The 14,099-nt window shown below is 43.2% G+C and overlaps 2 protein-coding genes across 4 annotated transcripts in view; one reads left to right on the top strand and one right to left on the bottom strand.

Annotated features, from left to right (window-relative positions):
• LOC132591162 (teneurin-3-like) overlaps positions 1-14,099 on the bottom strand; it is a 1,137,496-nt gene that overhangs the window by 1,026,208 nt on the left and 97,189 nt on the right. The window lies entirely within an intron of this gene.
• On the top strand, positions 2,435-12,304 carry LOC132592679 (motile sperm domain-containing protein 1-like). The gene is made up of 2 exons (XM_060279134.1): positions 2,435-3,020; positions 12,208-12,304. The coding sequence occupies exons 1-2, from the start codon at positions 2,584-2,586 to the stop codon at positions 12,302-12,304; spliced, it is 534 nt and encodes a 177-aa protein (XP_060135117.1). The 5' UTR covers positions 2,435-2,583.

Genomic DNA, 14,099 nt, shown 5'->3' with positions numbered 1-14,099 from the left:
GAAAAGAGCTTTTCAAAATTTGTAATTCAGCAGTTTCACACTGGAGTTTCCCTGTCAGATTCCTTTCCTCCCTGATAGCAACCTTAAGATCAGCAAACAGAATGAATGACTTGGTTGGTTGAAATGTTCTCCTATCAGTTCAATAACTAACAATTTTGGTCTCTGGCATTTCAAAATAGCAATAAATAATAGGTAATAGCTGATCTGGACTCAGTAAGTAATGAGAGACAGAGGTCATTCAAGATCAAATTTTGCATCAAATGTACTAATGTGTGCTATGCTGCAGTTTTCTCGTACACTTATAATTCCTTGTTTTCTGATGATAAATACTGGCATGCTGGTTCAAGGGGAAACACCATTGATATAATTATATTCAATTAATGTATATGGTGAAATCTCACTAATCATTTGTGTAGCTATGTGGAAATAAAATTGATAAAAACCACTTAATCACTTTTAATACATTTGAAATGTCATCAGAGAGATGAAAATGGCTATGATACAATGATGGTGCACATTTATTCTAGCCAGTGACAGAAGCATAACCACCCTACCCAGGCCTTAAAATAGATTCTCTATAATGGAACATAGATACTCTTCCTTTTACAGTGTGACCATTTTTCTAGTGGAGAGAAAATGGGCTGTTTCACACCTTTAATTAAAGGCCAAATCAGTGTACGAATGCAGCAATCTTGAAGACCTTTATTTCAACAGATATTACTCTCATCTAAAATATACTCAGTACACACAAAATGTACTTTTACAGATTCACAATTGCAACCCCTACCTTATCTACACCAAGATGATGAAGGGAGATAACCCCATGAGCTCCTTCATGAGGAATGGCAGAACAGATATTAGAGTGAGAGCAAACCCTTTCTGCACACAGTAGCCACATATTTTATGCTGACTTCTAGCTATGGTGGCATGCAGGCTGAAGTGGTTGTAGCAATAACAAAATAGGCGTGTAAGAAAAATGTAGAAGAAGAGTTTGGATTTGATATCCCGCTTTATCACTACCCGAAGGAGTCTCAAAGCGGCTAACATTCTCCTTTCCCTTCCTCCCCCACAACAACAAACACTCTGTGAGGTGAGTGGAGCTGAGAGACTTCAGAGAAGTGTGACTAGCCCAAGGTCACTCAGCAGCTGCATGTGGAGAAGCGCAGACGCAAACCTGGTTCACCAGATTAAGGGGCTACCACTCTAGTCTAGCTGATGCGCAACTGTATACACACGTATCACGGTGACCCAGAAGTGGCTGAAAAAGGGGGTGGGGTGTACTGGGCTTATGCGCACTCCACCGTTGCATGTGAGGACTTGGAACGCAACTGCCATGCAAATAGGGGATAGCCTACACAGTGGTACCTCAGGTTACAAACACCTCGGGTTACAAACGCTCAGGGCCGTCTCAAGCAGGTCGGGCACCCTGGCGCTGTGGCACGGAGTTCACTCCGGCACTCCCGCCCTGTTGGGTGGCCGCAGCACGCAGCGCCCCCCCCTGCCGGCCCGGCGCCCCGCGCCACCGCGACTACTCCTAGAGCCGGGCCTGCAAACGCTTCAGGTTACAGACTCCGCTAACCCGGAAGTTGTACCTCGGGTTAAGAACTTTACCTCAGGATGAGAACAGAAATCACACAGCAGTGGCGCGGCGGCAGCGGGAGGCCCCATTAGCTAAAGTGGGAGCTCAGGTTAAGAACTTTTTCAGGTTAAGAATGAACCTCTGGAATGAATTAAGTTCGTAACCAGACGTACCACTGTATATGTTTATGTGGCTGCCACCTAGTGGCCAAAAAGCAAAAGTGTTTTCTTGAGAAAGCAGTTGGAACAGAGTATGCCTGAGGTCTGGGTTCTTGGGAGTGGTCCGAGAAGCTTAGCTGCCAAGTATCCCGTTTTTCGCAGGAAACCCCCGGATTTTAATCCATTTCCTGCTGTTCTCCCGAATGGAGAAAAATCCCGGAAATTCCCCGGATTTCCTACCTGCCACGGAGCCTCCATTTTGGGTGCTGCTCTGACCATGTGTGGGCACCTGGCGGCTTGCGTAGAAGTGACTTCCGGTGCCGCTCTGCCCTATTTCCGGTGCCTACACATGGTCAGAGCAGCTCTGGAAGTTGCTTCTACGCAACTTCCGGTGCCGCGCCACTTCTCATCCTGCATTTTTCAGCGGGAGACTTGGCAGGTATGCCAAGAAGGATGTCAGACTAAATCCTTTGTAAGAGAAACTAAGAAATAAAACTAATTGTTGTTCATCTTGCTGGCATAGCCCACATGTATTATAATTATCATATAACAGACTTAGTTTCAGTCACTACTTTAAGCTAATCATGAACATTAGGATATACTTTGTCCAATCTGATTGACAGGTGTTCATGCTTTCTAATCACTTTTTTGGAGGACATACATGCTAATGTTTGTATGCTAATAACCTGAGGGCGCTTTCTCGGCGGCGGCTGGTGACCGAAAGAACCCGGGACCGAGGAGTTTGCCAAGATGCTTTCGGATTCCTAAATCACCCTGACGAGACGTTTGGGGAGACCAAGCCGGCCGGCGAGCAGAAGGCGCAGAAGCGAGGAGGAATCGGGGCCAATGCAGCAGCAACGAAGGCAGCCAGAGTTAGTGGGAGGAAACCTTCCCGTCTTCCTCTTCCCCACGGAGCTGATCTTTTATGCGGACGACCAGTCGACCCACAAACAGGTCCTGACTCTCTATAACCCCTACGAATTTGCCTTGAAATTCAAAGTTCTCTGCACAACCCCAAATAAATATGTCGTGGTTGATGCGGCGGGCGCGGTGAAGCCTCAATGCTGCGTTGACATCGTGATCCGCCACCGAGACGTCCAACCTTGCCACTATGGCGTGATTGACAAGTTTCGGCTCCAGGTCTCCGAGCAGAGCCAGAGGAAAGCGCTGGGGAGGAAAGAGGTCGTCGCCACGCTTCTTCCGGCGGCGAAAGAGCCGAAGGAAGAGGAGGAGGGCAGGATCACGGAGCACCTGGCAGAGAGCGTCTTTTTTGAGCAGGCTTTGTGCCAGCCAGGACAAGAGCCCCTTCATGGATCAATGCCTTGTCGTGGCGAAGGGGCTTGAATAACTCAGAGAAGCTATGAGCTATGCCATGCAGGGCCACCCAAGATGGACAGGTCATAGTGGAGAGTTTTGACTAAACGTGATCCACCTGGAGAAGGAACTGGCAAGCCACTCCAGTATCCCTGCCAAGAAAACTCCATGGACAAAGACAACAGGCATATAAAAGTTATGACGCTGGAAGATGAGCCCCTCAGGTCGGAAGGCGTCCAACATGCTACTGAGGAAGAGCGGAGGACAAGTACAAGTAGATTCAGAGCTGATGAAGCGGCTGGGCCAAAGCCGAAAGGACGCTCAGTTGCGGATATGCCTGGAAGCGAAAGGAAAGTCCGATGCTGTAAAGAAAAATATTGCATAGGAACCTGGAATGTAAGAACCATGAATGGCGGTAAGCTGGATGTGGTCAAAAATGAGATGACAAGAATAAATATCGACATCCTGGGCATCAGTGAACTAAAATGGAAGGGAATGGGCGAATTCAGTTCGGATGACTATCATATCTACTACTGTGGGCAAGAATCCTGTAGCAGAAATGGAGTGGCCCTCATAGTCAACAAAAGAGTGGCAAAAGCTGTAATGGGATGCAATCTCAAAAATGACAGAATGATCTCGATACGAATCCAAGGCAGACCTTTTAACATCACAGTAATCCAAGTTTATGCACCAACTACCGGTGCTGAAGAAAGTGAAATTGACCAATTCTATGAAGACCTACAACACCTTCTAGAAATGACACCAAAGAAGGATGTTCTTCTCATTACAGGGGACTGGAATGCTAAAGTAGGGAATCAAGAGATAAAAGGAACAACTGGCAAGTTTGGCCTTGGAGTTCAAAATGAAGCAGGGCAAAGGCTAATAGAGTTCTGTCAAGAGAACAAGCTGGTCATCACAAACACTCTCTTCCAACAACACAAGAGACGACTCTACACATGGATATCACCAAATGGACAGCATCGAAATCAGATTGATTATATTCTCTGCAGCCAAAGATGGAGAAGCTCTATACAGTCAGCAAAAACAAGACCTGGAGCTGACTGTAACTCAGATCATCAGCTTCTTATAGCAAAATTCCAGCTTAAACTGAAGAAAGTAGGAAAAACCACTGGGCCAGTAAGATACAATCTGAATCAAATACCTTATGAATACACAGTGGAAGTGAGGAACAGGTTTAAGGATTTAGATTTGGTGGACAGAGTGCCTGAAGAACTATGGATGGAGGCTCGTAACATTATACAGGAGGCAGCAGCGAAAACCATCCCAAGGAAAAGGAAATGCAAGAAAGCAAAATGGCTGTCCAACGAGGCCTTACAAATAGCGGAGGAGAGGAGGCAAGCAAAATGCAAGGGAGATAGGGAAAGATACAGGAAACTGAATGCAGATTTCCAAAAAACAGCAAGGAGAGACAAGAGGGTCTTCTTAAATGAGCAATGCAAAGAAATAGAGGAAAACAATAGAATAGGGAAAACCAGAGATCTGTTCAAGAAAATTGGAAATATGAAAGGAACATTTCGTACAAAGATTACCATAATAAAGGACAAAAGTGGTAAGGACCTAACAGAAGCAGAAGACATCAAGAAGAGGTGGCAGGAATACACAGAGGAATTATACCAGAAAGATATGGAGGTCTCGTACACCCCAGGTAGTGTGGTTGCTGACCTTGAGCCAGACATCTTGGAGAGTGAAGTCAAATGGGCCTTAGAAAGCACTGCTAATAACAAGGCCAGTGGAAGTGATGATATTCCAGCTGAACTGTTTAAAATTTTAAAAGATGATGCTGTTAAGGTGCTACACCCAATATGCCAGCAAGTTTGGAAAACTCAGCAATGGCCAGAGGATTGGAGAAGATCAGTCTACATCCCAATTCCAAAGAAGGGCAGTGCCAAAGAATGCTGCAACTACCGCACAATTGCGCTCATTTCACACGCTAGCAAGGTTATGCTTAAAATTCTACAAGGCAGGCTTAGGCAGTATGTGGACCGAGAACTCCCAGAAGTGCAAGCTGGATTTCGAAAGGGCAGAGGAACCAGAGACCAAATAGCAAACATGCGCTGGATTATGGAGAAAGCTAGAGAGTTCCAGAAAAACGTCTACTTCTGCTTCATTGACTATGCAAAAGCCTTTGACTGTGTCGACCACAGCAAACTATGGCAAGTTCTTAAAGAAATGGGAGTGCCTGATCACCTCATCTGTCTCCTGAGAAATCTCTATGTGGGACAAGAAGCTACAGTTAGAACTGGATATGGAACAACTGATTGGTTCAAAATTGGGAAAGGAGTACGACAAGGTTGTATATTGTCTCCCTGCTTATTTAACTTATATGCAGAATTCATCATGCGAAAGGCTGGACTAGATGAATCCCTAGCCGGAATTAAGATTGCTGGAAGAAATATCAACAACCTCAGATATGCAGATGACACAACCTTGATGGCAGAAAGCGAGGAGGAATTAAAGAACCTTTTAATGAGGGTGAAAGAGGAGAGCGCAAAATATGGTCTGAAGCTCAACATAAAAAAAACCAAGATCATGGCCACTGCTCCCATCACCTCCTGGCAAATAGAAGGGGAAGAAATGGAGGCAGTGAGAGATTTTACTTTCTTGGGCTCCTTGATCACTGCAGATGGTGACAGCAGTCACGAAATTAAAAGACGCCTGCTTCTTGGGAGAAAAGCAATGACAAACCTAGACAGCATCTTAAAAAGCAGAGACATCACCTTGCCGACAAAGGTCCGTATAGTTAAAGCTATGGTTTTCCCAGTAGTGATGTATGGAAGTGAGAGCTGGATCATAAAGAAGGCTGATCGCCGAAGAATTGATGCTTTTGAATTATGGTGCTGGAGGAGACTCTTGAGAGTCCCATGGACTGCAAGAAGATCAAACCTATCCATTCTTAAGGAAATCAGCCCTGAGTGCTCCCTGGAAGGACAGATCGTGAAGCTGAGGCTCCAATACTTTGGCCACCTCATGAGAAGAGAAGAATCCTTGGAAAAGACCCTGATGTTGGGAAAGACTGAGGGCACTAGGAGAAGGGGACGACAGAGGACAAGATGGTTGGACAGTGTTCTCGAAGCTACGAACATGAGTTTGACCAAACTGCGGGAGGCAGTGCAAGACAGGAGTGCCTGGCGTGCGATGGTCCATGGGGTCACGAAGAGTCGGACACGACTAAACGACTAAACAACAACAACAACCTGACATAAAATCTCATGACAATAAGTTGCAAAGCCCAGCAAATCTTACTTTTTAATGGTGCAAATATATATCATTATTATAATTGGTGGTGGTGGTTATCTAACAAAACTTATTACCTAGCCTTTTGGTATTTAATTTCACTGCACATCACTACATTCTCAGGGAATTTGCTTTCCTGGAAACTTGAAAAGTTATCAGCTTCTCTGTATTTCCTGCCTTAAATTGCATTTAGATTTTGTGGAGCACAATGCTATGCATATATCCTCACAGTTCAATGGGGCAGCAATGTACACTGCAGTCTCACACTGCACCTTGTATATCCTTCCTCATCACAAATAATCCATTGCTTAGTTTTAAACAAATCCCAGAATAGATCGGCAGATTCTTTACAGGACAGAGCAAAACAGCCTTTAATTAAATAAAGCTGAAATTTACTTAGCTTTGAGGTGTTTCTATGTATGGGTGAAAGCAAACAACCCAAGCAGAAGTACATACAGAGTTATGTGAGCTACTAGGGCTCGAAATAGAGCCTGGTTTCCAAGTAAATATGGCATTTTACAAATTTTGAAAAAGTTCCCTCTCCACACTAACCAGATGGCATTGACTCTGAAACACAACACTTTGATATTTGACTATATATATGGTGGCAGCAACTCTCACTTATAGCAGGTGCACTATTCTTTACATAGGGGACGTGGGTGGTGCTGTGGTCTAAACCACTGAGCCTCTTGGGCTTGCCGATTGGAAGGTTGGTGGTCTGAATCCCCTCAACGGGGTGAGCTCCCGTTGCTCAGTCCCAGCTCCTTCCAACCTAGCAGTTTGAAAGCACACCAGTGCAAGTAGATAAATAGGTAGCACTGTGCTGGCCACATGACCCGGAAAGTTGTCTGTGGACCAAGGCCAGCTCTCTCAGCCTGAAAGCAAGATGAGCGCTGCAATCCCATAGTCGCCTTTGACTGGACTTAATTGTCCAGGGGTCCTTTACCTACCTTTACCTATTATTTACATCCTGCAGGTCTTGCTCCATGCAGTGCTCCACTACCTTGCCTTCAGGGACAGTAAGAAACTATACTGCTATTCTTGGAAGGTTAGTTTCAGGACCCACTAGTACTGAGAGTTCAGAGTCAGCAAGACATCATCCATAGACAAAGGGGAGCAGGATCCTGCAGCAGCTCCTAGCACAAATGCAGCTTATAGAAACTCCTTACCTCCTAAGATACAGCTTTCCAGGACCTCAGAAGCCATGCCTCCATATGGCATGTAGTGAATCTTGGGTGCAGTAACATAGTATTTTATCATTTTACTTCACTTCACTTTTAATTTGTACACTTCCTTTCTATATTACTATGCACAAGGCGGTTTACAAGCTGAAGAAACGACGAAATAGACAGCAAGGATTGCATCAAAAAAGCATTTCAGGAAAATGCGTTGTAAACCTCATAGTGAGAAATCATGTTGGGGAAAGGCAGAACTCCACAGCGCCATCTGGTGTCACAGTGTTTTAATGCATATAAAACGCTTTTTCTTTACTAATGTAGCTAAGTCCCTAATAACAATCTGATCCAATATTTTAAAAAGTCATAATAAAAACATAACTTTAAAATAAACAGCTTATATCAAATAAACTAAGCAATATTTAATAATCTGTTCAAATATAGTAGTAAACATTAAAACTATTAGCAAATAATAAACTTAAAAATTACAATAAAACATTACTAAACTTTAATAAAAATAATGGCAAGTCATAATGCATAAAATACCACAAAAACATACAAAACTACAAATACCACAACCCATACAAAACCATGGTTCTCATCCATTCAACCTCTTTGAGAGGAGGAGCAAAATCCTATGTCCTGAATAGCTCTATATAAGCTCTATCAGCATCTAGCTGTTCAGTGTTTGTGCAACAGCTCTTTGAGATAGCATCTCACTTATAGCATCATGGCTATAAGTCACACACCAGTCATTCATTAGTCCCACTTCCTATACAGTAACTTAATTTCCTTTGGTTCATGAACTCAAAGAAAGCTATGGCAGGGCTGCTATGCAACTAGAATACAAGGGTAGCTATGTACTGTACCTCTTTTCTTTCTGCCTTAAAAATGTCAAAAGGCACAGAAATATAGAGGAAGCAGTAATTGCAGCCTTGCATAGTAAAATCCAGTCCCATCTTTCACATAGCACTGGGTTTTAATTAGGTGCTGCTCAGTATTTGACAAAGGGCAGTTTCTTTGGTGTGTAAGTGTGGCTTGGCTTCTTCCTCATATTTTTTTGTGAAGTAACACCCATCTAGGGATAGAAGAAGCAAAGAGTTCATGGAGTTATCATAACTATATATTACTCAGGTGCTCACAACTATCATTAGCCAAAGATAACTGTTAATAGTACATTTCAAACCTTGGAGAGGATGATAAATAGAGCATTCCATTATATTTCTCTCTAAATATGTATATCTGCTAAGAAATCCGGGGGGGGGGGAGGGGAGAGAGAAAGAAATGTAAACTGAAAACTGGAACAGCCAAATTCAATTTGAAGAGGAAGAGTATTCTAATTTGTTAAATATAGCATTTGAAGAATAATACAACCATGTGATGCACTTGATATGTCCACAAATTACAGTAATGATGAGCTTCTTTGACTAGAGTGAGTTTGAGGAATAGAAAATGGTGCTTAAGTCTGCACTTTACATAAGTCAGTAAAACACAATATTGGATTAGGATGCAATTATATCGCTTTGGCGTGTGTGCTGGTAAGGAAGGAACATTCAATTAATATGATTTAAGCGATGTGATGTTCATATTTACTTTTTAAACTGTGCAGCACTGCATCTACAGAAGGTAATGATTTTCTTTGTGGGATATATTACATACACACACAGGATAAAAATAGCCAATGTTAATCATGTTTTAAATCAGTAAAAACAATTAAAATACATTAATAAATAAATTTAATTGATTTTCTTAGATTTCAGTGATTTTGAATGAGCTCCTGGGGTATAGAATCTAGGAGTGTGATCTGGGATGATCATAGTTCATTATTATGGTCCAAGCTTCACCTCTGCCATAAGTTTTGCAAGCCACTGCTCCCTCAGTTTCAGTCCCATCCCACTACATCTGAAAGATGAGTAGTAATACCTGTATCATTCAGATAATGTACCCGATTGCTCTAAACACATTAAATAGTTCGTGACTGGACTTAACAGTCAGGGGTCCCTTTACTGTATCAAGTATTGCTTTTTTATGGGGGGGGGGTTGTATTTAATTATTGGCATTTCTATGACTACTAAAGCCTCTTAATTTGTAGTAAAATGCATTGTTCTGTTTTCCAGAGTCTGTTCTGAACGAATAGGTCTGACATCACAGTTATACATGAATTATTCTAGTTTGCATTATTATTCTAGTTTGCATTATTCTAGTTAAACTGGGGGGGGGAGTTATGTATTCTAGTCCTTCAAACAATTATCGTTTACAAGGAATAGTTTCAGTGGCTAAACATTCAACAGAACTCCATGAATTTAGCAGGTGAAAAACCATAAAAGGTCATTTTAGGAAACTACTGGAAGCAATTCTTGCTGAGATGGGAGCGTTTGTGGAGGGCCATATGCCCCTAGATTCTTAGTAAATGTTAGGAATAAATCAGTGCTTGGAGCAGTGCTCTTTTCTGGGGGTACTCAAGGGTACGCAGTAGTAGCACCTTTTTTTTTCCTTTTCTTTTTTTGAAAAAAATCACTGGTCAAAAGTGTGGCAGTTACTGCAACAATATCCGCCCTCACCACTCCCCTCAGGTGGGCGGGCTTTGCGACACCGCGCGGGGCTTACCTGGGCGGTGACACCCACCTGAGCGACTTGGCCTATGACCCGCCACCTGGCCAGGTGGGACAAAGGACGACTGGCCGGAGGGGGCGGAGTAAGGCCAAAGAAAAGAGGCCAAGCACACTGGAGGAGCCTCTTTGTTCCTTCTTCCTTCTGCAGTCACCCACCCACCCTCCCTCACTTAACGTTCTTCCTTCCAAAAAATTCCTTCCTAGGTCAGCGATCATCAGGCGACGGTGTTATTTAACGGTGTTTCCTTTACAGCATAATATTTTGCATTGCAGGTTAGCGGGCGCTGCTGCGATATAGTTGGTTGCTGTATTCAGAACCGGGAAGGAATTTTCCCTGCATTGGCCAGGTTTCGCCTTCCCCGCAGCATTTCGTCACAACTTTGGCGGTTTTTAGGCCTTGGCAAGGTTTCCTTTAGTCTATCTTCAAGTTGGGAGGGATGCAATCGGGCTCCCTTCCCATGCGGCGGCGTTGCAGGGGCCCTCTTAAAGGGCTAAAATCGGGAGTCCCTGGCCCTGGAGCGGCGGCTCGTAGGTCAAACTCCCGGATGTGGTTAGTGGAAGGGCATGCTGTGTAAGTTTGTGCTTTACAGTCCCCTCTCGCTGGCCTCATCAACCTGCATATCCTCAGCCACAGGGGTTGAGAGGGTTACCTGCTAAGGCCTGGGCCAAGTTTCCCACTTCCTGAATTCAATAAAAGTTGTGGCCAATTTTAATCCATATCCTTGACTCTTGCCTCTTTATTGGGGAAGGGGGGGGGTAGGCACCACAGATAGGGTTTAGCGCGTGTGTACGCAACTTCATGGTGAATGCCGACACCTTTTTTTCTAGAAGAAAAGCACTGGCTTGGAGTATTAAGGGAAGCTGCCAGATGCTGAATCTAGCAGTGTCAAAAATACAGGCCAAATCAGTTTTCTGTGCTTAGGAAGTAGTTTGCGAGAAGATGGGTCATCAGTAAGAAACAAAGAGAGCAGAATACTGGGCCATTAAGAATGACTAGCAATGCAAATACTGCAGGCCAGCAGAGGGGTGGCTCTGAGTGAGCAGCAGAGGCAAAGGCCAATGGCAGCAGACAAAGGCCAAGTATAAGGTTTCAACTTTGAATGACACAGGCTGTGGGAAGGTCCTCGGAATCAGTTAAAAGGAGAAGGAGGGGCAAATTCCTTGTGAACTGAGAGTGACAGGCTGGAACAGGGGATTTTTCTTCTGAAATTTTAATCCAATGCTGCCCTTAAGGGGGGAGCCAGATCCTCGTGCGATGTGACTGTTCTGCACTATCTCCCTCTAGACCAGTGTTTTCCAAACTTGGGTCTCCAGCTGTTTTTGGCCTACAGCTCTCATTATCCCTGACCACTGGTCCTACTAGCTGTGGGTGGTGGGAGTTGTAGCCCCAAAACAGCTGGAGACCCAAGTTTGGGAAACACTGGCACTGAGTAAGGTTGTATAGATGTGTAAATAAAACTGTGTATCATAAAGACACCTCAGTCTCTGCTGTGCCTAATTTTTGAAGGAAACACAAATGCTGGGTAAGTGCCTGGAACTCCTGGAATTTCACAACACTCAGAGAAAGGGGTGGGGTTTGATTACGGTGGTTATTTAAGCATAACATAAAATTAAAAATTGTCAAAAAGTTGGGTGGAATTTAATGTAGTGTCCTTCCCATTATTCTGTCTAGGCACACATTCTAGCTTCCCCTCTGTTCAGGTAATACCATTTCTGATTCTGATTCTGAATATTGTATATACGATCAAATACTGCTATAAATATCTGAAAGTTTCACTAATTTAATGTTTTAGAAGCATATATTTTTAGCAACCTCAATCAGTCTTATAAAATTAATTCTCTCTGCAGTATTTCAAAACTGGAAATGATTAGTTGAAGAGGAATAAATTATGCTTCTCCCAGTTTGGCCATACAGCAAAAAGGAAGAAGTGAACAGGGATGACAAAAAAAACTATTTTCTAATGCTATTAATATGAATAACTAAAAGAATCCCAGAGGAATGCTGGATAAAAACTATTAAATTTGTGTTGGTTGATAAGTTCCCCTGAGAAAATAAGAAAACTTGCTAATATAAATTTTACATAGTACATCATTATCTTCTCATTTCCCTTAAGAATAACCAGGCATTGGTTCAATCAAAACCCTGTGTTAGAAGAATTAGAAGGCAGGTCTATCAGTTATTCATGTAACATGAATAACAATAGTCTTTAAAAGTAACCATCTGTGAGGAATCAATGGAAGTCTGCTAACATGGGTGGTTGCTTAACAAGTCATCAGGGGAATATAGCTGCAATGAAATGCTAACACTTCAGCATAAGAAGAAACGTGTATGGGAAAGTATAATTCAAACGAGTGTTCTTTCCTCCTTCAAAATAAAAACACTGTTGTCATATCAGACAGTCAGTCTGAACCCCTGTACAAATTAATTGTTTCCATCAACTGAAAAATTCTGGTGAAGTTACCTTGTAGAATCTAGGTTAAAGCAAGGAAACCACAAACCTGATTACTATTGGGCAGAAAAAGAAAAAGCTTTATCAAAAGATCTGCTGAAAATTAGTGATAACATCAGCAGGGGACCAGTAGTTCTCCAAACAATAGTCCAGGAAACCCAGTGATTGCCAAAAAGCCAAGCAGAGTGATAAAAAGCAGCAGGAAAAAAGAAACCAGCAGCAGGAAACAATGGGAGTTGCCAGGGGGTCCATTGTAAAGTTAATTGAAGCAACAAGCTGAGATCCACAGCCAGAATGCTTCTGTGTTGAAGAAAAGCAAACAGTGGTTGGAACAGCCACAGGGGGAGAAAAGGGTAGGCTGACAGAAGAGAGGGAAAGAGGAAAAAGCAGACAAACAATCTACTGCAAGAAAAAGGTCAGCAAAGTGTCATGAAGGGAAGATGTTCAACAGTAAGAAAAAGGATTGAGAAAAGAAAAAATAATAATCAGAAACAGAGTGTCACTGAAGATTATAAAAGTGTATGAGCAGAGGTGACAAAGAAGAGAGTCCCATTATGTTGCCTTACACTCTGCACTTGACAATTTCACAGTGCCTCAGTATAGCCAGCCACCTTCTTTCAGACACTTTGCAGATCCTTACTTGAGTATGAAACACAGGTCTATTTGGAACTAAGTTGAACTTTATTTTCATTTCAGTGTAAATCTTAAGCATCACTCCTTTTTACTCTCTATGCAGTCTTTTTGTGCGGAATCCTTCTCGTACAATGTTACCCATTAGCATAGCTGCCAAGTCTCCCATTTTTCACGGGAAACCCCCGTTTTTAAAGCCGTTTCCCGCTGGCAGCCCGGATTGAAAAAAATCCCGGAAATCCCCCGGATTTTCTACCTGCCAGGAAGGGTCCATTTTGGGTCCTGGCGTCGCCCGATTTCTGGTGCCCAGATATGGGTAGCGCGGCACTAGAAGTCGCTGCTACGCATGTCCGCGCCGCTGCTGATCCCACATGTTTAAGTGGGAGACTTGGCAGCTATGCCCATTAGCAACCCGATTTCGGGTGCCCAGACATGGGTAGCGCAGCACTGGAAGTCACTTCTACGCATGTCCGCGCCGCTGCTGATCCTGCATTTTTAAGTGGGAGACTTGGCAGCTATTCCCATTAGCAACTTTTGATTATATTGCTTGGTCCTAGGAAAAAGTGAATTCTTATCCATTAGATTTCAAAGACTGGCACTTCAAAAGAAATTAAAACACAAAAGCTAGCAATAGGCTAATGAGGATGGAGCCACTATATAGTGCCAAAGTGTTGTGAAAATCCCTCTGGCTGGAGGAGAGCAGCCATTGAATTAGAGAGCTCTGTGAAACTTTTATTGAAATGAAGCCTAAGTTGGCTTATAAATCAGAGTTTGCCTGATGCTGCAAGTGATCAAATCATCTTGAAATATGGTGGTAGCAATGACTAAATCTTAGGCAGAAGAATAAGAGCCGAAAAATGAGGGCACCTCCTGATGGGTCTTTTTAATGTGCATTCAGGACAATTTGTGCTCTTGACACCATCGGG

This window comes from Zootoca vivipara, chromosome 9, assembly GCF_963506605.1.
Source record: "Zootoca vivipara chromosome 9, rZooViv1.1, whole genome shotgun sequence".
Taxonomy (NCBI): domain Eukaryota; kingdom Metazoa; phylum Chordata; class Lepidosauria; order Squamata; family Lacertidae; genus Zootoca; species Zootoca vivipara.
Note: the sequence above shows the minus strand (reverse complement) of the source record. Positions and strands in the feature narration are given on the sequence as shown.

What these genes read in the sequence shown, in the direction of transcription:
- LOC132592679 (XM_060279134.1), top strand. Translation starts at nt 2,584, where the DNA reads ATGCAGCAGCAACGAAGGCAGCCAGAGTTAGTGGGAGGAAACCTTCCC. An exon ending in GTCTTTTTTGAGCAGGCTTT is followed by an intron (nt 3,021 to 12,207) that starts GTGCCAGCCAGG and finishes ATTTCCCTTAAG; the next exon opens with AATAACCAGGCATTGGTTCA.